The sequence below is a fragment of the Lutra lutra genome, chromosome 8 (genome assembly GCF_902655055.1).
Source record: "Lutra lutra chromosome 8, mLutLut1.2, whole genome shotgun sequence".
In the NCBI taxonomy this organism is placed as follows: Eukaryota; Metazoa; Chordata; class Mammalia; order Carnivora; family Mustelidae; genus Lutra; species Lutra lutra.
Genome location: NC_062285.1, coordinates 44,209,158 through 44,235,255, shown reverse-complemented (window position 1 = coordinate 44,235,255; position 26,098 = coordinate 44,209,158). Strand labels below are relative to the sequence as shown.

Here is a 26,098-nt window from a genome sequence, read left to right as displayed (position 1 = left end):
TACTGCCTCTAAGACCTGGGGCAGTAAGTCTGGTGCTGGGGCAAGGGTCCACTTCAGGGCCCGCAGTTGGTCCACAGATATTCTGTTACCAGATGCTTGAATGGGTGTGACACCCAACAGTTTCCTGAACAGGTTCCTAACAGATAGGACTAGCTCTACACCCTAGTTGAAGGCAGCTGGCTCTGAGTCCCAGGCCCCCTCCAGGATGCATAGACAGACATGTCTCCCACCTGGAGCCAGGTTCCAGGGCCACTTCGAGATCTACAGATAGACTGAGGTCAGCAGGTCTGCCTCCAGGAGCACTGAGAAGCATGCCTTCTAACAAGACACCATGACCAGGGCTGAGAAGGACTGGAACTACATCATGGTCATGGTCCACAGCTGGGACCAAGGTCAGCAGGCCTATTGAGGCACAAATAGATGTGACTCTTCCTGGATCCTTTGGCAGGTAGTTCTGGTGACAGGACCAAAGCCAGATAGGACCATAACGGAGTCCCCAGAGGGACTGGCTATTTCTGGGTCAGTAGCCAGGACCAGGGTTGGGAAGCCTCCTACCTGGGCCCAGGCCTGCTTTCTCAAATTGGTTCTCCTCAGTCCTGGGCTCCACCAAGGTTTTACAAATTCTTACCTGGATCCCAAAGCTCCCACAAATGCAATTTTGTCCGTGGATGGCCACCAGATTACTTGTGGGGCAGGGAAGAACATGTGCAGGGGAATCTCCTATTTTGCCATCTTGCTGATGTCACCTCTGGAGGGGTGAGTCTTTTCACTCAGCCTATAAATATATAATCATGACTTCCTTAAAGTAACCACTTACAGTATTTTTTAATAACCTTTAATATTGCTTTTTTTTCCCCAGTAATCTCTCTCCTTTGCATCGTGCACATCCCCAGCAATAATGACTAAGTCTGTTAATTTTCTTTGTACTTTTTTGTTTTATTCTATCACATGATCTCTTTTAGATCGGAATTAACACTGATTGGCATTAATTCTTCCCTAAACAGTATTTTGTTGATTTAAAAAAAAAAAGTAATTGAAACTATTTCTACTTCCTGTAATAATGAACTGAGTCACTCAGCTGATTATTTTACATTTCACTGTCCTGAACAAGATGTCTGGCCAAGCCTGAAGTCCATGGCACAGAGAACCATATGTTCCCAAAATGAAGAGCATCAAATATTTTGAACAAAAATAAAGCACGGTGATTTTGAACTATTAGTTCCCTGATCTGCTTGGAAAAATAAATAGACATTCTCTCTAGAAGATGATAGTCTCACCCTAACTTCAATAACTCTACCAAATAACTCTACCGACTTCAAATAACTCTACCAAAACATCCAGCAAACAGACATCAGATCAAAGAGATGCCCACAGGAACTCCAAATATTGACATTATCAGAAATGAACTATAAAAGAGCCACTTATTTGTTCAAGGAGCTAAAAAAGCCAAGCTTAGATTTCAGTAGGGAACCATAAACTATAAACAGTGAAATAACAGATTTTAAAATGTACCACATGGAGATTCTAAAAGTGAGAACTACAATGTCCCAAGTTAACAAATCAGTGGATGGTTTTAACATCAGATTCAACACAGCTGAAGAGTGAATTATCAAAGTGGAGGACAAATCAAAAGAAAATAATCAAAATGCAGCATGGAAAAACAAAAAGATAGAAAATACAAAGAATGGGGCACCTGTAGTTCAGTCAGTCAAGCATCTGTCTTAGGCTCACGTCATGATCTCAGCGTCCTGGGATTGAGCCCTACATTGGGCTCCCCACTCAGTGGGGAGTCTGCTTGTCCCCTCTCCCTCTGCTACTCCACCCCCCACTCATGCATGAACTTGATCACTGTCTTCCAAATAAATATATAAAAATCTTTAAAAAAATATTTGAAGAGAAGGGTAAGAGATAAAGAGAACACAGTGATGTTTAGCATACTAATTAAACTCCCAGAAAGGAAAACAATAGAAAAGGAGACAATATTTGCAGAGATAAAAGCTGAAAATTTATTAGAGTTTATGAAAAATATAACACAATTCAAGAAGTCCAAAAAAATCCTGGTAGAATATATTTTTTTAAATCCTTACATAAACACGTCATGGTAAAACTATAGAAAACTTTAGGGGCACCTGGTGGCTCATTTGGTTGAGCATCTGCCTTCGACTCAGGTCATGATCTGGGGTCCTGGGATCGAGCCCAATTCAGGCTCCCCACTCAGCAGGGAGTTCTCCTTCTCCCTTGGCCCCTCCCCTCTGCTTCTGCTCTCTCTCAAATAAATTTTTAAAAAAAATTTTAATGTAGAAAACTTTAAAAGCAGCTGGAGAAGCAAGCAAAGTAGCAGTGGACTCACAGCAAACTTCTCATCAACAGGAACACAGAAGCAAGAAAATGTGGTTATCTTCAATGTATTGAAAGAAAATAAACTGCCAACCAGGAAAAAATACTTTCATAAGTGAAAGTGAAATAAAAGACATTTTCTAGTCAACAAAAAAAGAGTTCACCACCAGCAGACTCATGCTAAAAGGAATTTCTAAAGGCAGGGAGTACTCTTAAAAATATAAGGAAAGGTGGGGCGCCTGGGTGGCTCAGTCATTAACCATATGCCTTCAGCTCAGGTCATGATCCCAGGGATCCCTGGGATCAAGGCCTGCATTGAGCTCCCTGCTCCATGGGAAGCCTGCTTCTCCATCTCCCACTTCCCCTGCTTGTGTTCCCTCTCTTACTCACTGTGTCTCTCTCTGTCAAATAAATAAATAATCTAAAAATACACACACACACACACACACACACACATATAAGGAAAGGAGGTCAAATAATGTAACATATATGGATAAAGCATAATAAATACTGACTATATATAACTGGTGTTTTTAAATATGTGTTAATATTTCTGTACAAATTTTATTATAATACATTATAAACTAGCATATAAATAAGGAGAAGTAAATGAAGTTAAGGTCCTCTAAATTCTGTACTTTGGGAGAAGGATAAAGCTATTGATTTACACTAGACTTTGATAAGCAAAGGTAAACTCTGACCTAATTGTGCAAGATAAATGTAGAAGACAAAAGCTCCTAGAAGATAACATAGAAGAGTATCTTTATGGCTCTGAGATAGGGAAATATTTCTTAAATAGGACACAAAAAGTACTAATCATAAAGGAAGAGATTGGTAAATTGATTACATTAAAAGAGACAGTTTATTTGGATTCTAGAGTGAAAAGCCAGAGCAGAGTGGGAAAAAGATATTTGCAGTACCTGTAACTAACAAAAGGCTCATATCCATATCTGCAAATAAATAAGAGAAAGACTTATAACCCAGTGGAAAATTGAGCAGGAGATTTAAACAAAGTATTTGCAAGAGAGGAAATCCAAATTATCTTAAACGTATTATAATGAGCTCAATCTCAGGCATCCGAGAAATGCATATTAAAACCACAATAAGATACCACTACACACGCAACACAGTGGTTTAAATTTTATAAGCTGATAATGCCAACACTTGATGTGGAGTAGCAGGAACTCTCTTACTGTGCTAGTGGGAATACAAATTAGAACAATAATTTTGGAAAACAGTCATGAATGCTAGACGTGTGTTCATGGCAGTATTATTCTCAGTGGCCCAAAACTAGAAATCAGTCATCTATCAACAGAAAAGGAATGAATTACGATGCATTCCTGCAATGAATATTCAGCATTCACCAATGAAATACTATACTCCCAAGAAATGAATAAATCTTACTACATAAAGTTGAACAACAGAAGCAAGACAAAAAATCATACATGCTATAGGATTCCATGTGTATGAACTAGAAAAAGGCTAAAACTAATATGTGATGTTAGCAATCAGGATAATGGCTACTTTGGGGGAGGAAAAAGGGGCTTGCGGTAATTGGGAGAAGCACAAAGGTATTTGTAGGGGACTGTATGTCTTGATCTAAGTAGTGGTCACATAAGTGTGTGATCACTCTGGTCATTCATCAAGCATACACTTATGGTGTGTGTATTTCTTGTGTGTAGTTTAATTTCCAATTTTAGAAGGTTACTTTAAAAAATGTAACTGAGGGGCGCCTGGGTGGCTCAGTGGGTTGGGCCTCTGCCTTCGGCTCAGGTCATGATCTCAGGGTCCTGGGATCGAGCGCCACATCAGGCTCTCTGCTCAGCGGGGAACCTGCTTCCTCCTCTCTCTCTGCCTGCCTCTCTGCCTACTTGTGATCTCTGTCTGTCAAATAAATATATAAAATCTTTAAAAATATATATAACTGAGAGAGTACCCAGTGATACATGAGACTTACCAGGATCCAAATACACAGAAATATACTCTTGAGAATGTCTCTGAAGAGAGCCTCTCTTTACATTGGTGGTAGTGGGTGTTGTTTCCCTATCTCTCTCCTCTTCTTGGGGCAGGGCCTATGTCTTCACCTCCGCCTGACAGAGTAGATTCTCACTGAGTGTGGAATTCATGAAATCATGTGGTAACAGGAGAAATGTGTTCCTGTCCCCAGGTGAAAAAAACGACCGAAGCCACCTTGCAGACCATACAAGATATGGTCACCATCGAGGACTACGATGTCTCTGAATGCTTCCAGCATAGCCGCTCCACGGAGTCTGTGAAGTCTACAGTCTCTGAGACCTACCTGAGTAAGCCCAGCATCGCCAAGAGAAGAGCAAACCAGCAGGAGACAGAGCAGTTCTACTTCATGGTGCGTCTGTCGCTTCCCAGCCACGATTGGGGCTCAGAGCTGGGGTCCCCAAACAAGCATCTAGAGTTGAATTGGAATCACCTGGGTTCTTTATTAAAATACGGACTCCCATCTGTCCTCAGAGTTGCCAATTCTTTTGGTCTGAGATAGGATTTGGGAGTTAGTACTTTTGTAAAAGTTCCTCAGATTTAAAGAGGACTGCTCTAAGACCACTTTTAAACTGTAACGTACATACGTGTCCTCAGGAGGGCTTGTAACCTTGGGGGTTCTGGTTTCAACAGGTCTGGGGAAGGAGGGATCCGGGAGCCTGCGTCCCTGATAGGCTCCCAGACGATGGTGGGTGATGCTGGTCTGTGTCAGACTGCCCTCGGAGTAGCAAGGTTCTAGAATCTAGCAGATAAAAGTGGCTGGATTTTAGACATCCCGTGGGAAGTCCCTTGACATGATACACATTTTTTAAAGCTAAAAACGAATCTTTCCTTTTGCAGAAACTCAGAGAATATTTGGAAGGTAGTAATCTCATCACAAAGCTTCAAGCCAAACATGACTTGTTGCAGAGGACCCTTGGAGAAGGTCAGTTACTTGAAGCAGACAGGGAGGGTGACGTGGATTTTGTCCTGTGTCACGTTGCCATTTCGTGAAGAGTGTGAGTTGTGGGTTTGTGTTTTGAGAAGCAGAGAACATTGCTTGTTTAGATTGGGCTTTTGTTAGAACTGTAATAATCAAGTTCTCCCTGCAACTCTTTTCCTCACAAGGCTTGGTGCTAACCTTGAGGAAGAATAGTGAAATCTGGGGAGATCTGAAAAGCCAACACAGAGGTCCTGAGGAGCGCTCTGCCCAGCCTGGGGCTCCTAACACCTGGTGCTCCTGACAGGAGAAGACTGGGCAGGGCTGCACCTACTGACCACCAGCCCCTTCTTCCTCACCCTCTGGGAATCTGTCCAGCCTTCTAGCTCCATCCCCTTTGTTGTAGGGGCCAGTATTTGTTCTCATATCTAATGCCTTCCCAGACCCCAGGAACCCGTTAAACCCGTTTGGGTGACTTTTTTTTTTTTTCTTTCTGTAGACATTGATTTCACTTGAGAAAAAAAATCTAAGGAAGTATACTGCTATAGCTAATAATAATAACAAAAAACAAGAATAGTTGTCCCTTCCATGGGGCTTTCTCTGTGCTAAACTATTGTTCTAAACTATACATTGAGCTGGGCTGTAAATTTCCCCATTTTTACAGATGAGGAAAAACGATGGGGAAGAAAGGATTATAGGCAAAGGGGACTATTTAAATGTTAACTCTTTCTCTTTTCATCTTCTTGAAATTTAAAAGAAAAAAAAATAAATACAAGCAAAGTCCCTTTTTTAAGTGCCTCATAGTCTGTAACTTTATCTTTTATTCACACTAGACCTTGCCAGAAGTTATAAAAGTGAAAGAGAATACAGGTGGGAGTGGGGGATTGAGGGGACTGAGGTGTGTAACTCAGGCCAAAAAGAGATTGCTGCTCTTTGAGCTCAACTCTTGCCCCCTACCATTCTAGAACCTTCCTACCACAAGGTGATTTTTTTCATCACCTTATCTCCTGGTGTCCTCCAAAGGACACATTATCCTCAGGGAAGGAGCGCTTGGAGAAAGGTCATCATGACCTAAGGCTCCATGTGTTACAATTAGGATGCCAGATTCTAAGATAAAAGGCTGATATCATTTAGAAAAAGAATTAACATTTAAACTACTCGAAAGTGTCTTGTGAAATAAAATAACCAAACACAATATGTGAATTTTCATTAGGTTTTGAATCAAAAAAGCAAGTTACAAAAGGCATTTTAAGGACAACTGGGGAAATTTAAATATAGACAGACTGTATATTAAATGACATTATTGAATCCATTTTCTAAGATATGACAGTGGTGGTGTTATTATGAAAAAGGTTCCTATTCTTGAGAAATGTTTGCTAAGGGGCGTGTGGGTGGCTCAGTCGGTTAAGTGTCTGCCTTTAGCTCAGGTCATGATCCAGTCCCTCAGTGGGGAGCCTGCTTCTCCCTCTCCCTCTGCCTGCCACTCCCCCTGCTTGTGCTCTCTCTCTGTCTGTCAAATAAATAAATAAAAGTCTTTTTTTTTAAAGTGGCAATATTAAGAAAATTAAAATCAAAATTGAATTTAAAAGAAAAGGAAATGTTTGCTAAGTATCATATATCTGCACGTTATTTTCAATCAGTGCAGAAGAAATGATACAGAAGGAGAGAAGGAAAGAGAAGGAAATAACGCCAACGTGGCAAAATGTTAATAGTTGGGAAATCTCAGTGAAGGGTAGCCCTGAACAAGGCTTTCAGCTCTTCTATAACAGAGGTTGGAACTTTTCTTAAAAAGCCCTTTTTTTTCTTTGAATAGTTGTGTTACCTCAGCAATCATGTCCCAGTTTGTTGGTTTTTTTTTTCTTTTTCCTTTCATAGTATCATGTAAGATCATTTTTTCCACCTACCACAAAATGCCTGATATTTCCGTGATGCCCCCAAGGTCAGTTGCCAGTCACCAAAGCATAAATTATCGTTAAGTGTTTTGATGAATGCTTACAGGCACAGAGTCCTTCCCTACAGGACTGGACAGTACTTTAGAAATCGTGAGTTGGAGGCAATTTAAGTGGTGGGTGAATTCATTCTTGGCCTGCAGCATGCAGACACGTGTGTTAATTCGCTTGGGGTCACATTCTGAAACTTTTATGATACTCATTCTACATAGATTCCCTGATGTCTCCTGGAGTGAAGGCCCCAGTGGTTCATACTGTTTTACGTGGCATGATTGGAAAGGGCTATATTTTAGCCGGCTTACTGAATCCATAAGCCAGAGTCCATCGTTAGCTGCTGTTTTGTACCTCGTGAACTCTCAGCCGGGATTTCTTTATCTTGGGATTTCTCTCAGTGGGTTTCTCTTGTATCATAGCAACACAAGCTGGGTTCCGGGGTACCAGGCCCTCACCAGGTTGTATTTATTCAGAAACTGGATGGTTCCCATCAGACACACTAGCCTCTGCCCTCACGCCGTAGACCTTCCACTCCCCGGCCCTGCCCCACGTGCAGGCTTGGCAGTACACCACACCACGCCTGGGCTTCATGCTGGCAGCTCTGCCCAGAGAAACCCTGAGCCTGCCCCCCTCTTTTAGCTTGACCATTGTGGGCCTTCTGGCTTTCCGTGCAAGCCCTGTTCGAGTTAATAGGCTTATTATACCAAAGGAGGCGAGGAGAGTTAATGGTCCCTGCCCTACAATGAGATATCCAATGGGGAGTCCTTATGAAGGAGCTCAAGTCTGGGCTTGGTGAAATAAGGTTAGTAGCACAGGATTCGATGGTGCGTGTGGGGACAGTCGTGACTTTTTTTTTTTTTTTTAAAGATTTTATTTATTTATTTGACAGAGAGAAATCACAAGTAAGCAGAGAGGCAGGCAGAGAGAGAGGAGGAAGCAGGCTCCCCGCTGAGCAGAAAGCCCGACGTGGGGCTCGAACCCAGGACCTGGGATCATGACCCGAGCCGAAGGCAGAGGCTTAACCCACTGAGCCACCCAGGCGCCCCAGTCGTAACTTTTTATATAGAAATCACAGCTCTGAATTATACCAGACTCACTGCTGCAAAAGCTGCCTTCGTAGTAAAACAAATAGGGCCTAACCCAGGGATTTAGCAGTTGATTGTACACAGCTGAAACTGTAACTACAGACATGTGTTTGGCCTGTCTTGCTGCTTGCCTTTGGCAGCCGACCAGAGGCCCGGTCAGTCCTTTGATTTACGACACTGTGAAGCTGCTCGTGGGGGCTCTTAAAGGCGCACTGTCAAGATTCAGAATTCCACAACTTTGACAACTGCCGAAATGAAAGGAAACACATAATGAGTCGTCCAGACCAAAGTCACCACCTTCTTCGTCATCCTTCAGCAGCACCGTTACAGCCTTCTGTGATGTCATTTGTTTTTCACCCGGAGAATTTACACCAACACAGTAAATGAGATCTACATCCATAAAACTGAGGCATAGAAAGTATTTTTTCCTTTTAGGAAGGAGCCTTCGTGTTCACACTGGCTTCTTTATGTGCAACATTTGGAGTTAAGGGGTGTGTCCATTATCAGTGCAGTTTTCGCCAAACACAGATAATCTGACACCGGAAGCTGAGTTCCATGTTAGGTCATTTCTAGACCTGGGCGTATGGTTTCCAACAAAGGAACTAAATGGCTTATCCTCTTTGAATCCATTGTCTATCTTTGAGTAGGAGCACAAACACCCTTTCGAAAAAGAAGCTGATTGTGAATAATTATGTTTTTTTAGAAAAGCAATGCATTCTTAAGGAAGAAAAAAAGGCTGAAAAGTAATGCCGGAGTCCTTATCAGTCATTCATTAGGGACCCGATTCCCAGTGCCTCTGTCCAGCTGGAGCTGGGCACATTTTAAATATTTCATCTAGTTGGGGTTTTTTTGTTTTGTTTTTTTAATCTCAGATTGCCACGACACTGTATTTTGGTTTTCCCTTTTAGTCTGTGGTGGTAAAATACATTGGAGTGTGAAAAATAATTCACTTCTTTATTCTCAAGTGAAATGATCGGAGTAGTCAAAGTAGGTGTTTGTAGCAAGAACAAGATAATCCTGGGTCATGGGTCATTTTTTGCCTCCAAATGGCTTATATTGTGGGATGGGGAGGGGAGTGAGGGAAGAAATTGTTGTTTTTAATAATTAAATAGCCTTCCAGAGAAAGTGATTGAAATCTAATCCTCAAACCACTGGAAGCTTTCACATTTCTCTGGGAAGCAGATTCTTCTAAGCTTGTGTGTTATTGATCTATTAATGATGATACTGATTAAAAAATAAAACCTCATTCATCAGTTGAGGCGCACTCTGTACTATTAGCTGAACAAAACAATGGATGTGGTGGTGGCGGTTATACCGTGAATGATAGTTCTCGAGAAGCTTGCTCTAGGCTCATTAATCAAAATGTATCTTTGATAGGTTTTTAATTTTTTATCTCATACTGTTAACCATGGATGGATGGAGCAAAATGATTTTAAGCCATTTAATATATGATCTCTTTCTAAATCTAGAGAATCTTTGCTTGGGATATTTTAACAAGAGTAGCAAAACTTCAAATTTACAGAAGACATTTCATTTTGAAGGAGTTATTAGTGTCTTTTTTTTTTAAGATTTTTTTTATTTATTTATTTGACAGAGAGAGATCACAAGCAAGCAGAGAGGCAGGCAGAGAGACAGGAGGAAGCAGGCTCCCTGCTGAGCAGAGAGCCCGATGCGGGACTCGATCCCAGGACTCCGAGATCATGACCTGAGCCGAAGGCAGCGGCTTAACCCACTGAGCCACCCAGGCGCCCCGAGTTATTAGTGTCTTTATCATTGAATTGCTTGAAAGTGATTAACCCATTATCCATTTAATTTTGTAGATACTTTAAATTTTTATTTTATTTTTTTTTAAAGATTTTATTTTTAAGTAGTCTCTATACCCAAAATGGGGCTCAAACTTCCAACCCCAAGATCAAGAGTGGCGCACACTACTGACCAAGCCAGCCAGCCCCCCAGGACTTTAAAATTTTAACTTAATATGTGTTATATAATTTAGTACATCTTAGCATTTTGTGTTTGACTTTAGCCATATGGGGGAGATAGAAGCATAAGCCATAATCCCTACCTTTCTCTTAGGATTTTCAAGGTACTTTCTGGGGAATAAGACATATTTTTACGATATATTACTTGGGAGCTCAGGTCTAGAATTAAAACAAACCTGATCAAAATAGCATCACATTTTTCACAGAACTAGAACAACAAAACCTAGAATTTGTGTGGAACCACAGAAGACCCCAAATAGCCAAAGTAATGTTGAAAAAGAAAAGCAAAGCTGGTGGCATCACAATCCCAGACTTCAAGCTCTATTACAAAGCTGTAATCATCAAGACAGTATGGTACTGGCACAAAAACAGACACATAGATCATTGGAACAGAATAGAGAATCTAGAAGTGGACCCACAACTATATGGTCAACTCATCTTCAACAAAGCAGAAAAGAATGTCCAATGGAAAAATTCTCTTCAATAAATGGTGTTGGGAAAATTGGATAGCAATGTGCAGAAGAATGAAACTGGACCACCTTTTTACACCAGACACAAAAATAAATTCAAAGTCGATGAAAGACCTCAATTTGGGACAGGTGACCATCAAAATCCTTAAGAACAACACAAGCAGCAACCTCTTTGACCTTGACTGCGGCAACTTCTTGCTAGATGTCCCTGGAGGCAAGGGAAACAAAACCAGAAATGAATTGTTGGGACTTATTCAGGATAAAATGCTTCTGCACAGCAAAAGAAACAATCAACAAAACTAAAAGGCAACCTACGGAATAGGAGAAAATATTCACAAATGACATATCAGATAAATGGCTAGTATCTAGAATCTATAAAGAACCCATCAAAATCAATACCCCAAAAATAAATAACCCAGTTAAGAAGTGGGCAGAAGACATAACCAGACATCTCTCCAAAGAAGACATACAAAGGGCCAACAGACACATGAAAAGGTGCTTCATGTCACTGGGCATCAGGAAAATACAAATCAAAACCACAGTGAGATACCACATCACACCAGTCAGAATGGATAAAATTAACAAGTTAGGAAACAGCAGGTGTTAGTAAGGATGCAGAGAAAGGGGAACACTTTTGAACTGTTGGTGGGAATACATACTGGTGCATCCACTCTGGAAAAGAGTATGGAGGTTCCTCAAAAAGTTAAGAGAGCTACCCGTGACTCAGAAATTGCACTATTATTTATTTATCCAAAGGATACAAAAATGTTGATTCGAAGGAGCACATGCACCCCAGTGTTTATAGCAGCATTATCAACAATAGCCCAACTATTTTATTGGGAAAGAACCCAAATGCCCATCAACCGTTGAATGGATAAAGAAGGTGTGGCTTATATATATGCAATAGAATATTACTCAGCCATCAAAAAGAATGAAAACCTGCCATTTGCAACAACACGGATGGACCTAGAGGGTATTATGCTAAGCAAAATAAAGTCAGTCAAAGAGACAAATATCATCTGATTTCTCTCATATGTGGAATTTAAGAAACAAAGCAGATGAACATAGGGGAAGGAAAGGAAAAATAAAATAAGATAAAAACAGAGAGGAAGGCAAACTATAGGAGACTCTTAACTATAGAGAACAAACTGAGGGTTGCTGGAGGGAAGGTGATTAGGGTGATGGGCTAAATGGGTGATAGGCATTAAGGAGGACACTTGTTGGGGTGACTCCTGGGTGTTAATTGTAAGTGATGAATTACTAAATTCTACTCCTGAAACCAGTATTTCACCATATGTTAACTAACTTGAATTTAAATTTAAAAAATAAAAAAGATTTGTAAATGTGTGGGGGGAGGGGGAACAAACCTGGATCCTAGGGCCAAATGCATCACATACTAACAGTTTGACCTTGAGCAAATCATAGTCACTTCCCTCCTAAATGCTTGGTCTCTTCCATAAAATCAAAATAACATTACCTGCTTCCCAAGGTTTTGTGAACATTGTGAGTTAATGTATAGAAGGTGCCTAGAACAGTGTCTAATAAGTATCAGACATCATTGCTATTTTTGTTGTTAGTAGTATATTTGACGTCATACTTCTGTGAAAATAAAGTTTGTAGCATGAGGGGCGCCTGGGTGGCTCAGTGGGTTAAAGCCTCTGCTTTCGGCTCGGGTCATGATCTCAGGGTCCTGGGATCGAGCCCCATATCGGGCTCTCTGCTCAGCGGGGAGCCTGCTTTCTCCTCTCTCTCTCTCTGACTGCCTCTCTGCCTGTTTGTGGTCTCTGTCTGTCAGGTGAATAAATAAAATCTTTAAAAAAAAAAAAGTTTGTAGCATGACAGAATAAGTACAGCACAAACCTGCTAGTTTCTCTGTCCTCAACCTTTCGCTCATTTTCCTGACTCCTTGTGCATGATCTTAACTAGGTCCCGTGGCCCCAGAACAACCTAAGTGGTGGTGACCGTCAAATCTTAATCTCCAGCCCTGTCTTGTCTCTGTGCTTTAACCCTGTCCAGCCAGCTTCCTGCCAAAGGATATCCCAGAAGACACCACTTTCTAGCAGACCATCTCTCATACTTAAGAACAGCTAGAAATTATTCTGGGGTTCTCTGTCCACCTTCTACTTTTCTTGTCCATCAAAATAGCAAAAGGCCAAAAGAGGGAAGAGAGTTCGAGTTAAAAAATCGATAGAACTGGGTTCTATTTTTTTATATTTTTCCCCTTTCCTCCCACGCCCACTCCAAGTCAGGGCCCAGCATGGCTTCTAGTAGACCTACAGTGGCCTGAGTCTGGGCTAAAGAAGGTATTCTCTGGCATTAACTGTCACCCCCACCCCTTTTACAAATAGATCATTAATCAAATCCTTCTTTACTTGCTCTTCAAAAGCAGATAATAGAGTAAAAGACTCTGTTGCCTGGGAGGGTGCATTCACCATTTCCAGAAAGACCGCTCTCTCTACAAATGTTATCCTGGCCTTGTTCTGCGTTATGATGGGATGGGATGGGTGTACCTGTTGTGTTGCAATGTGACCTTTCTCTGGTAGCTGTAGCTTCAGGCTGTTTCAGAAATGGGTCGTCATTTTGCAAACAAACCAATGAAATGGTTCCCTCTTGCACACCCCTCCCACAGCTCCACCGGAAACATGAGAAAGAGCAGACAGCAACCACAGACCCCTTCACACTTGGAATTAGCACAGATTGTGGGAGCGCAACAGAAATGCAGAGCTGGTGTCTAAAACAAGCCAAGAAGCCTGAATATATAAGAAACTCTTGTTTTAGGTGGCAGGGAACTTTGAAAGGCTATTAGCTTACAGGTTGTAGAATGTAGCATAATTTAGTGTCATTTCTGATTATAAAATGCAACTTCTCACCTGACTAGATATTATAGAAAGAACACCAACTTAATATAAAGGAAATTGAGTTTTCCCACCCTAATTTGACCACCTTCTAACCCAAGTATCAGTCAAGACAGAGGAAACAACTAACATTCAAACCTTGGATGTGTTTTATCTGTATTTCTTTGTTAACCTTACAGTTAAGATCAAGTAGCTGTTTCACGTTTCCTGAGTAACAAATAAATATCCCTGCCTCAAATTGCCAAGTGAAACATTTTTCTCCAATCTATAGGATTTATTAAATTTTAAGTATAGGTTTTATGAAATGTTTACTTCAAATTATTTGTCTCTCGTGATATGCTATCCTCATGCTTTCCACCATAAAATGTGTAAGTTATTACAAACTCAGCATCTTAAAGTAAGGGACAGGTTACCAAGTGCATTCCACTGATTCCATCCCATTTACTTTTTTTTTTTTTTCCCTGCAGGTCATAGAGCTGAGTATATGACTACAAGGTAGGAAAATATTTTATCATAACTCTATTTCTCATCCTTTTTTTTCTTTCCCCTTAACAACAAACAACCATTCAGTGCTGCAAGAATGAACTAATTTTGTTAATGAACATGGAAGATCGTTTTGACTCAACAGACCATAGTAAAGTGAAATCTTTGGAGTTCTCACAAAACCAGATTTGCTCCAGCAGATCTGAGGGTTTCCCAGTGTGATTGTAAAGCTCTATAATGATAGACTGCTTCAGAAAGACCTAAATCGAATGGGCTTGGTTTATCTAATCCAAAACACTTTCAGTATCTAGAAATAGTCTGATTTGATCATTTAATTTAACAAGCAACGTTATGTGCACATCTACTGTGTTAGCAAATAGAAAGCATGATCAGTTATTTTCTGCTCCTACTTTTCCTTATGTCATATAAAACTTAGAACTGTACCAAATACTTGGGATTTTAGCTGCTTACCCCTTTTTGGTTCATTTTAAAGATTTAAGTTTGTTTTTTGTTTTTAAGATTTATTTATTTATTTGATAGAGAGAGATCACAAGTAGGCAGAGAGGCAGGCAGGGGTGGAGGGCAGGAGGACGCTCTTTGCCAAGCAGAGAGCCCGACTTGGGTCTCGATCCCAGGACCCCGGGATCATGACCCAAGCCAAAGGCAGAGGCCCAACCCACTCAGCCACCCAGGCGCCCCTAAAGATTTAAGTTTTAATAGTACAACCATATTGCACTTTTTCTTTCTTCCCCACCCCCTTTTTTTCATTTGTAAAGGGATTTTGAAGCCACTGCTGAGAAAGAAAAGCCTTTTAGGGAGCAGATTCTGATTTGGGTTGGGGAAAGTTTGCAACTTTTATTTTTCTGTGCCAGCCTTTGTGTGAGAGCCAGAAATTATTGTAATTGACACAGCTAGACTTTGCACTCTTGAAGTTGAGCTCTCTTTGAGGTGAGAGGCATTTAGAACACTGTGGGCGGGGGTGTCTGTGGGTGCGTGTGTGTGTGTGTGTGTGTGTGTGTGTGTGTGTGTGTGTTGCGGTAATTGGCAAGTTGACTTTCAAAGCTCTGTATTGTCTGTACTGGGCAGTTTATTCAAAAGGAAGCCTCTCTTCTTGGTGAACCAACTAGAAAGATTTAGCTACTGACTTGCCTAAACCTCATGGAAAACACCGAGGTTTCTTTCTTCCCTGCGTCAGTGACAAAGAGGAGTGTTACTTCTGCATAGTAAGATGTAGTTGATGGAGCTTTTTTCATATATATCATCTCTTTGGGCTGTCAACTGCTTTACTTTTGTCTCTATATTATAATGAACATAAAGCACTTCAAGAAAAAAAGTTTCCTTTTAAAAGGAAATGCAAATATGTGAATTTGCAGTGAGAACCGACACTGCCCAACAGACTAGATACACACACATCAACCTGACTCGGACTTTCTCTCATCCACATGGGCAGGCTGTGTGGTAGCCAGCAAACCAGCGCGCATCATACCATTCAAGTGTTGGGTGGCACAGCCCTGATTCTGTACACCAGATGTGTGCCTAGTAAAGCCAGAGCCATCGGGGGCCTGATGGCTTTCGACCTCTGCCTCCAAAAGGACTTTGATAAGCCCCCGGGCACTTTGTTTTCCTGTCAGGTTTTTCTCAATATGGTTGTCTTGTCGCATTGCATTTGCCTCATACTTTAGAATCATCAGGAGAGGCAACTTGCAGGCCTCTGGTAGACAACTTAAAAGACATGTCCTCATTTGCCCCCACCAGGAGCTACGCTGCTTCTCTCGGTCGTGTGGGAACAATGATCTAGCTCTACTTAGGGGGCTTTGGCTCCAGCTACAAGATTTGCTTGTCCCACAAATTGGTGACCACACGAAATGAGGCTTTGTTCTTATCCCCTTAGCTTCGTCAGTGGCTCCAGACATCACCAAGTGTGCAGCTCTGCTGGACCTTGTAATAACCGTGTTTTCTGGTTTTTCTGTCAGATGCTTTGCTATCTTGGGGCCCTTCTGACCTTGGAGAGACTTCCACTCCCTCCAAGAAGTAGTAAAGGTCATGCTCACAAGTATGCCTTTTGTGTGCAGACCCACCAGTCCAGACCTATACTGTCAGCTGCATCCTTTACCATCCTTTTTCGGGCTTTCACATTCAAGGTCACTCTCCCCCTTCCCTGATCACCACAAAGCCAAGTACCAGACACCCCCTATTCCCCAAAGCCCACCAAACTTGTTTGACCGAGCCAGTCCTAAACCTGCTTACCCTCCCTTGCCCCTTCCTTCCCATGGAGACCACAGCACTGCCTCTACTCCCTCTGCCTCCCAATTGACCCTGGTGCTTTCCCATGTACCCCTCCCCCACAGAGTAGCCTGCCCCCTCCCCTTGGGCAGTGTGAGTAGTAAACTGTCCTTTCAGTGGCCTTTGCTTCTGACCTGTTGGCCTCACCATACCTGAATAAAAATAAAGTCTACATTTTAAAACACTTGTAAAATAATGAGGGGCACCTGGGAGTGCATTTGGTTGGGCACTGATGCTTGGTTTCGGCTCAGGTCGTGATCTCAAGGTGGCGAGATCGAGCCCAGAGTTGGGTTCTGTGCCGAGTGTAGAGTCTGCTCAAGGCTCTCTTTCTACCCTCTCCCTCTGGCCCTCCCCTCCACCCCCTAAATCAAATTAACTTTTTTTTTTAGATTTTTATTTATTTATTTGACAGAGAGATCACAAGTAGGCAGAGAGGCAGGCAGAGAGAGAGGGGGAAGCAGGCTCCCCGCCGAGCAGAGAGCCCGATGTGGGGCTCGATCCCAGGACCCCAAGATCATGACCCAAGCCGAAGGCAGCGGCTTAACCCACTGAGCCACCCAGGCGCCCCAAATTAATTATTTTTTAAAATCTTTTAAAAATACTTACAAAGTAATGAAAAATTGGATGAAATCAAGCACATAAGGTTAAACTCCTTGGTAGGTAGTTGTTCTGGTTTTTATGCCCACCAGATCCTTTCCTCTGTGAATATCCCAGAATCAGTATATAAAAGAGGTTTCATAAATTTCAGCAGGCCATGGCATACTGCCTAGTGGAAGTTTCCATATTCACCTCTGGACTCTTGAAAAAACTCCTCTTAACCTCTCAAGCATGTGGGACTTTGGGTGCTGCTCACTGTACACCCCGTTAATCCTAGGAGCCCACCTACAAGCTGAGTCCTAGAATCCGACTGTGGAAGCCTGTCAGGTTTGCTCCCCTACCTCTCTTGATAGCTCCAGATTATTGTAATCTCTTATGAATCTAATCAGGCTTCCTCATGTCCTTGGGATTTTGTTTCTAACCTGGCCTTTCTGAATGTCAGTGAACTGAAAAGGTAATTCTTTCTAGACAGTTTGCAGCATAACGAAGGGCTTACCCAATTTCCAAGTGTGACGCACGCCCTCCTGTAATCCTTCCCATGAAGAAGGAGTTAAAATTGGAATGTCTGGAGAGCAGTCCTGGCACTCTCCCTCCCTGTGTCCCATTCAGTACAGTTGCAGAAGCTGAGTCAGGTACTTGTGGCGTCTTTGCTCTAAAGGAAGAGGACAGAAGAGGCCCCGGCTCTCGACGACAGAGCAAGAAACTACAGGGTCTAAGGGGAGCACGTGGGACACTGGTTGTGTGTGTGTTAGAGAGACTGGCGCAGCCACCAGAGCAAACAGACTGGAGATGGAGAGTCCAGAGCAGAATAGAGGACGTGTGCTAATGCTCTACAAATATTGAAGCGATGAGATAGTTCGTTATAAAGAAATAATCATTCATATGAGCCTGTATCTACCTCCTCCCCGAGAAAGCATTGGAACCAAACTCATTTTTCACTTGTGACCCCATTAATACTTACTTTTGCATAAACTAAAACCCCATTAATATCTGAGGACTATTGAACAGATGTGACGTTACTTGCATTGACGAATTATGTTGTAACTAAAAATATTACATTTAATTTCTTATATTGGGATTTATCGAGAGCCCAGATTTTTATGACTCATTGTGTCTTCCGTGTGACTCATAAGCCGGTCAAGTTTATAACACTGGGCCAGATAGCTCACAATTCCATTTTTAAACAAACTAGCAAACAAATGTCATATGCAGTGTACAAGAAAAGGGTCATCTGAGGAATAGTTTGTATCATTTTTGATGACATAAGTAAAAGTAAATAAATGGGAAAGGGGAAGGACTCTTTTCCCCCATGTTGGGGGGTGGGTGGAGGGGGCACTCAAGAAATCCTGTTTTGTGATTTTGCTGTGACCTATGGGTATCTCATTCATTGTTTGATTTCTGCCATGCTCAGTAATTATATTCCCTTCCCTTAGGCCTCCAAATGTTCCCCCTAAGCCCCAGAAACACAGGAAGTCCAGACCCTGCTCACAGTATAATGCTAAGTTGTTTAATGGGGATTTGGAAACATTCGTCAAGGTACTGGCACCAGCCATCTGGGTGGCTGATCTCCACGCTTCTTCCTATAATGGTCTCAGCCTCTCGTAAAAGGAGGCAGGTCATTATGTCCAAGTCTGTCCTGGGGCTCTTTGCTTTCCCAGAAAATCAATATAATATTTCCTGAAGTCAGAGAGGAAAGAATATTTGGTTTGAGTGCCTTCAGAGGAGGAAATACATGTGGGTATTATGTTGGCAAAAAAGTAAGCCCTCTTTCTTTCTTAAAAAAAAAAAAAAAAGCCATAATTTGGGCAAAAAGGAAAAGAGCTTACCTGATAAAATATTTTATTTTTACTCGTGCAAATTAGATGGCACAGAATCTATTTTTAAAGTACATTGTTAGGGGATCTCTGAAGCACGGCTAGAGTTTAGATTTCCCGTGACTTGAGGAATTCATTATATTGGAGAAATGGTAAGACCCTGCGGTCTGTATCTTGGATCTCTGCTGTGTTTACTCTGTCTTCTTTTTCACCCTGTACCTCTGATAATGCTTCTAGCCGAGGACGAAGGAACTCACACGCGAGACATCAGGTATAGTGCTGCAGGGAGGCGAGGCCACAGCCTCTTTTGCTCTTGATATCATTTTCAAATCATAATCATGCTTGGCTTTAATTGGATTTTTAAGGTCTTTGAAAGAAAAATGTTTGCAGTTGGAAATCAGGTTGAAAAATAAGCTTTACTATTTATGGATTCCTACCTATCTGCTATAGAAAAGAGGTACAAAAATTCGAACACTGATTTAAGAGGAGTTGCCTCTTCTAGCAAAAGCAGATAAACAGTTTTTACATTACATGTTTGACAGTTGTACCAAATTTGAGTCAAGGGCTTTCGTTAAGGGAAGTCAGTGTTAAATGCCAAATGTGCATTAATACTGGATTACAGACCCTCAGATAAATTGCACAAAAAAGAGAAGAGCTTTCTTTCTCTTTCGTGCCTAACATTTTATGTCATGGATTCCAGTGTTCCTGAAGACTAAATTTATGTAGAAAACCTCATCATTCGTGATTCCTTTAATAATATGTTATGGATGTCTTAGTTTCTTTAAAGACAGATCTTCTATCGAATATGGGCACTAATGGTTAAAAGGTGTGTGTGTGTGTGTGTGTGTGTGTGTGTGTGTGTGTGTGTCATATTCACATGGACAGACACATACACACGTACGTGCATACACACACAGAGAGAGACTGAGGACCTCTGGCAGCCTTGAAAACGAGCCCTAACCTTGGTATTAAGTGAAAAGCCACTGGACAACCTAAATTGCCATCACAAACCCACTGCTATCAGCCTCCAAAGAGCCTTCTTGGCTCTAATTTAATATAAAATTATTGTCAGACTTGATTAGCTAGCTTCCCAACCCAAGGCTTATAAGCAGGGGCAAATTAGCTGGAGAGAAGGGAAAATAAAGATTAGATGAAAGCACCGAGATATGCAGCTGATCGTCTGGCAGAGAAAACATAGAGAAAAGCTCAAAGAAACAAGGGTACGATTCCGTTCTATTTGATAACACAGTACAAGAATGACTGCTGAAGATAACAGGACAGCTCATATTATATTTTTAAAAGATTTTTCATTAAGAACAGTTAATGGAAACCAAATTTAGGGACTAAAGAAGGAGTAAACCAGTTATCTTGGGAAATGCACTTAGGTGAGCTCTTCCAGGTCCCAGATGGCATATTAAAGAATCTTCGGTCATAGCAGTAAAACAGTGGAGACAGAGATCTCTGCCCTTCTGGAAAGTGCTCCATCACTCGAGGTCCCCACAATATCACTGTGAGAAAGCAAGAACAAACCATTTTTCCTTTTTCCCAGGGGGAAACTGAGGCACAGAGGGATTTTTTTTTTTTTTTAATTATTATTCTTGTTTGTTTGTTTGAATGGTGGGTGGAGCACAGCCCATTGTTTCACTTCTTGTAAACTATTTTCTACCAAAGCATCTGGCATCCATGAAATCAAATTAAAACACACACACACTTATTACTTTTTGACCATAGAATTCATTGTATCCAAATAAAATACTGACATTAAGCAAAAGATTAGTGATTATCTTGAGGAAATGTAAAGACGAAAATGTTTTTTAAATATGAAAACTTAAGGCATTTTTACTTAGAACTTTCTTAGTGCAAACATTTTTCTTTTAATAATATTTTATTCTTTCTTTTTGTTTTAATACTAAGTTCATCAGAGGTGCAAACTAATATTCTCCTTTTATCACTTACATTTAAATATTTGTTGCTCTTTTAGATTACAGTGTTAAGTGAAATGGTCATATAAAGATTACCTCCCCTAAAACACACTTGTATTTTAAAGAAGTATCCCCTCACAGTAAGTGTTGGTGTAATTACATCGCTATTTTTGAGCCAACTAGTCCACACTAAAGAATTTTTATTCTTAAGGGCCTTCTCTAAGAAATTAATAAAGTGTACATCCCTAAAACAAAAAAAACTAATTAGAGAAACTTGATACAATCTCCAGAAGTGATTGAAGCACTAACTGGTTCACACACTGATTAGATGGTCTTAAAACCTAAACTAAAACTCTTCCTCAAGAACTATATGAGCCATCCTAGGAATAGTTAAGAGTTTAAATGGCTCCGCTGCATTATCCCCAATCCTTCCCCTGTTGCTTATTTGGAAAAGTTAGTAGATTCTGAATTGTTTTCATATATTAAGACATCCCAATTCTTCGTGCAGTTCAGAATAAAATTCCTCATGCGTTAGTAACCGATGTTTGCTAATCATTCTGAACCTCCACGTTTCCTGTAAAGCTCTAATTCCTGAAAGAGCAGAGTCTTTGAAGGTATATGAGCATGAACTCCACAGTCGGTACCTGTCTTTAACCACTTGGAGTGCATGGCACTGGTGCATAATTAACTGTGACCCCGGCAGCTCCTCCATCTCATCTATCATCCTACACATGTTTTAAAACATTTCCAGAATTCACACTTGTTCAGCAGAGTGCACTGACTCTATTACAAGATATAGGGAAAGGGCCCACAAAACTGCCCCTTCCTCAGAAAACTGGGTCTAATGGGACGTGCATTTGGGCCATTTTTTCATAATCCTTAAAACATGTAAAAATAACGATGAAAAATCTATAAGGATGAGTAAGTTCTGATGCAAACCAAACAAATATGTAACACATTATGATCATCTAGAAGACATTCCTCCTGTCATGCATCTGGAAGCATGTTGTCATCCCGGCTGTGTACTCTCGGGATGTCACCAAGAGGGTCCCAGCATGTCTGAAAGGCTGTGTGTAGTGACCGGTACGGCCAGTCAGTCCTAAGATGCCGTGGTTAGAATACACAGAGTTCTCTTTAGGTTCATTAGAGTAATTACTTATATAAATAACCCTTAAAAAGAGGAGCGATTCATGTATTCACTTTGATACATGAGCCTCCATATAAGTAAAAGAGATGAATTCGCTTTGACATCTCGAGGCACAACAGAGGACACTGAAACAGGATTGCAATAAATGTATTGAATGTGGTTTGCTCCAGAACGAGATACACCTTAGGTTAAATGTGATTTTATTTTTGGCCTTAGTGGAAGATTTTCGAGGGGGGAGTTGAAAATGATCCTCTAAAAGAGTAAAAAAGCCCTCTTGAATTAAGGCTAAACTGTGAACTTTATTTTAATGTGTGATTTATGCCTCTCTGTAGTTAACTGGTTTCCATCTCTTTATCCAGGACTCAGGACAGATTATCCCTCTCATTGTGGAAAGCTGTATTCGGTTCATCAACCTCTATGGTAAGCCATAAACTATGGAATTCTTATTTTGTTTTTTGGGTTTTGTTTTTTTTTTAAGATTTATTTATTTAAGAAATCTCTCCACCCAACATGGGGCTTGAACACACAACCCTGAGATCAAGAGTCACATGTTCCACCAACTGAGCCAGCCAGGTGCCCCTGAAATTCTTATTTAAAAAGTAATAATCACTAGGAGTATAGTAGATATGTCTTTTCATTTAACATTTGATTATTGGGGAAAGAGAGACCTAACGGTTGTGATGGGGTTTTTCATCCTCTTCCTCTTCTGTTCTTTTTAGGTCTTCAGCATCAGGGGATTTTCAGAGTGTCTGGTTCCCAGGTGGAGGTCAATGATATTAAAAATTCATTTGAGAGAGGTAATTGTATGTCTCTACCCACACACAAGCCATGTTAAAAAGCCGTCAGCTGCTCTCGAGTGAAGTGGCATACTCGTTCTGTAGATCCTCAAAATCTTTATCTTTGCATTCACTTCATTTTAGATGTTGATTTAAGAATCTATTTAGCATAGCTGAGAAATGAAGCCAAAATCATAAGACCTTGTTATCAAGTATAAAACAGCGTAGGAGCTTGGTATCCTGGTTTAGGATGGGCATTGATCATTCTCAGCATGTGTGTGAAAGGTGGCCTGAGAACCCATGAGAAGGTTCTAGAAGAGCGGCAGGATAGCCCTGAGCCTACCTAGCAGGTGATAGAGGTGACTCATCCCTACTGCATGTCGGAAATGCTCTCCTTCCTCTTATTACCATCCCCAGACTCCTTCCCTTGGACCTTAGCGGGTAGCGTACTCTTGTTGATCATTGGCTGTCAAATAAATCATACTGAACTCTTACTTTGCACCTTATAATTAGCAAAACCATACACTGTAGTGTTAGGCAGAGCCAGAATCAAATCACTCTTCCAGTGACTAATCATTTGATTTCGGCCAAGTTAATCGTCTCCTATTTGCCTCGGTTTCATTACCTGCAGAATTCCAGGATCAGGGTGAGGATTAGGTATCATCAGTGAAAATGGGTAACTCCGTAGGGATGGCTCTTATTTATTAATGTGCCTCAATTATAATGATTTCTATCATGTCTACTTCGGGATACATCTGTACCTTCCTTCCTCTGCTTGGTCACAGAGTGAGGGGCATCATGGCATGGAGACAGGGCAACCTTCTCTCTCTCTCTGTCCCTTTTCCCTTGGCAGGGAGCCCTTGAATGTTTCAAAGCTTGGTGGAAGAGGTAAACTTGGATCCAGATTGTTTTTCCTGTTCCAAGTTCTCTGACTGATAGGATGTGTAGAGCAGAGCAGCCTCCCCTCTCAGCAGCAAAGTGATCCAAGTCTCTTACAGGAACCATATTCAGCATAAGTTGAAATGTATAAAGCATCAGTTTCCTGCCCAAGAGGCAAAAAAAAAAAAGTTAAAATATACAGGTTTTTTTTTTTGTTTTTTGTTTTTTTAAAGATTTTATTTATCTATTTGACAGAGAGAAATCACAAGTAGGCAGAGAGGCAGGCAGAGAGAGAGGAGGAAGCAGGCGCCCTGCCGAGCAGAAAGCCCGATGTGGGGCTCGAACCCAGGACCTGGGATCATGACCTGAGCCGAAGGCAGCGGCTTAACCCACTGAGCCACCCAGGCGCCCCAAATATACAGTTTTTGTTGAACTTTAGAACAGACCTGTGAATAAAAAATAGAGTTTGATTTAAGGCTGCATATTGTGTTGAATTTCTCAAGGATTTTATCTCAGTTTAATTCTCAGGGGCATGGAATAGCCATGTCAATTATGTACATCTTGGGCGCCTGGGTGGCTCAGTGGGTTAAAGCCTCTGCCTTCGGCTCAGGTCATGATCCCAGGGTCCTGGGATCGAGCCCCACATCGGGCTCTCTGCTCGGCAGGGAGCCTGCTTCCTCCTCTCTCTCTCTGCCTGCCTCTCTGCCTACTTGTGATCTCTGTCTGTCAAATAAATAAAAATAAAATCTTTAAAAAAAAAAAATTATGTACATCTTAAAACTGCTTGCCATAAAGATTAACATAATTTCATATTTGTGATATATTTTTTAAGTTTTTATTTTTTATACAAGTCCCTTGGTACTATTAAGGGTACGTTTTCAGATCCCTCTGTCTGATTTCCAAATCTCCCACTGCCGAATGCAGCTTTCCAATGCGCCATGAACGCCACCAGGCCACTTCAGGAAACATTTATTTAATTGTAGGCATTCACAATTAGGTGCATCCTATACTATGTCTGATATTGTGTCTATATGGTATCTTCTTCCCAGTAGGATAAAAAACAGAGAATGTCCTATTTGAATTCATGTCGAGCTAAGATTAGATTTTTATGATGTCCCACAATACTTTATTTTAAGATTTGGGTAACTCGTAAGGGATTATTTGGTAGCATTAAGATTTTTTAAAGCTTTATTTTAGCCAACTATTTTTAGGTTAATCATGGGTTGGGATATCTAAACCAATTATTTTTAATTTTAGTACTATATAATCTTTCATAAAGTGTAATTAAAAGATACATGTATATATAGAAACGTGTGAGTACAGAAACATATTTTTGTTCAGAAAAAAAAAAAAGCACTGTGCATGTAACTAATTTTTTCTTTTTTTGTAGGTGAAAACCCTTTAGCTGATGACCAGAGTAACCATGATATTAACTCAGTGGCTGGCGTTCTGAAGCTCTATTTCCGTGGGCTGGAAAACCCCCTCTTTCCTAAGGAAAGATTTAATGATCTGATTTCTTGTATCAGTAAGTGGATTTTTTTTAAGTCTTTTCGCACCAGAATTGTCTCACTAACCAATTTCCTGGAAAAGGCAGGGAGTCCTCACCACATATCCTCCCCCTAACTATTACCCCATTACCACCAAATCTTCCAGACCATTTGTTTTCTTTCTGGATCCAACATGAGTCATCCTCCCAGCTGTGGCCTCGCCCTCTGCTGAGTGGGCTTTGCTCCTAAACGTCAGCAGCTCCTTAGAGCCCAAGAGTTTCCCACTTAGTGGCTGGAATAAAGCAGAAAGGCAGGTGCCAACCAGCTTAGGGGGAACAAGAAGTTGCAAGCATGGAACGTAACTTCTGTTTGTCTTTTAGTCCTTGGTTTTCTCCACCAATCTTAGGAGTGTAGTAATTTTCCCATCTTTGACTGTCAGTCCCTTCCAGAGCTAAGGTAAAATGAGATCCATGATCATTAGTACAGTGCAGGGAAGCAGGTGGTAATTATCTGTCACTGGGCATCCCCCGCGAATAGGCAGAGTTGCTATGGGACTATGTAGGACACATAATGAAACTGATCATCATCAGCAAATAAAGCATTGCTGTTTTATTCAGGGAGGCTTTTCACACCATAGGAAAGAAGGTGAAAGTCATAATACCCAGAATTAGTTATTAACCACATTGAGTTCCATACACCTGAAAATGCAGTGCCTTTTTAAGCCCCACTTCCCAGGCAGGGATCTGGAGCTGACCCAGATCACACAGTGAGGAGAACAAGAATATGGATCAAGCTTGCCCCTAAAAACCTTCGCATCCTGCTTCCCCAGCCAGTTCACCCCCCAATTCTCAAGACTCTCCCAGCTCATGCCTCCTCGCCATTGCCATCACCAGCTTCTCGCTGGGCTTGCTAGTAACAGTCTCCTAGGTGGAGTCAGCCCCTCCTTCTAGGTTCTGCCCTCTCTTCCCAGCACCCCCATCCTCCACATCATTTCATCCTTCACACTGCGGCGAGATCCGATGACACAGATCTGGTCGTACGACTCCCATCACCCTCCCCTTCTAAAACCTACTGCAGTATGTCCCACCTGAACACAGACTCCTGGG

General features: G+C 41.3%; 1 protein-coding gene across 3 annotated transcripts in view; it reads left to right on the top strand.

The window, feature by feature from the left end:
* The window catches only part of SRGAP1 (SLIT-ROBO Rho GTPase activating protein 1), a 279,336-nt gene that overhangs the window by 213,531 nt on the left and 39,707 nt on the right, over window positions 1–26,098 (top strand). Inside the window, exons 9-15 of one of the 3 annotated variants that reach the window (XM_047740988.1) lie at window positions 4,505–4,702; window positions 5,191–5,275; window positions 14,072–14,099; window positions 19,019–19,052; window positions 22,210–22,270; window positions 22,570–22,647; window positions 24,896–25,030. In XM_047740988.1, coding sequence (XP_047596944.1) covers window positions 4,505–4,702; window positions 5,191–5,275; window positions 14,072–14,099; window positions 19,019–19,052; window positions 22,210–22,270; window positions 22,570–22,647; window positions 24,896–25,030 — 619 coding nt within the window. Of the gene's footprint in view, window positions 1–4,504; window positions 4,703–5,190; window positions 5,276–14,071; window positions 14,100–18,400; window positions 18,504–19,018; window positions 19,053–22,209; window positions 22,271–22,569; window positions 22,648–24,895; window positions 25,031–26,098 lie in introns of all 3 variants that reach the window. The other 2 variants (XM_047740987.1, XR_007129383.1) reach the window with 2 other exon arrangements.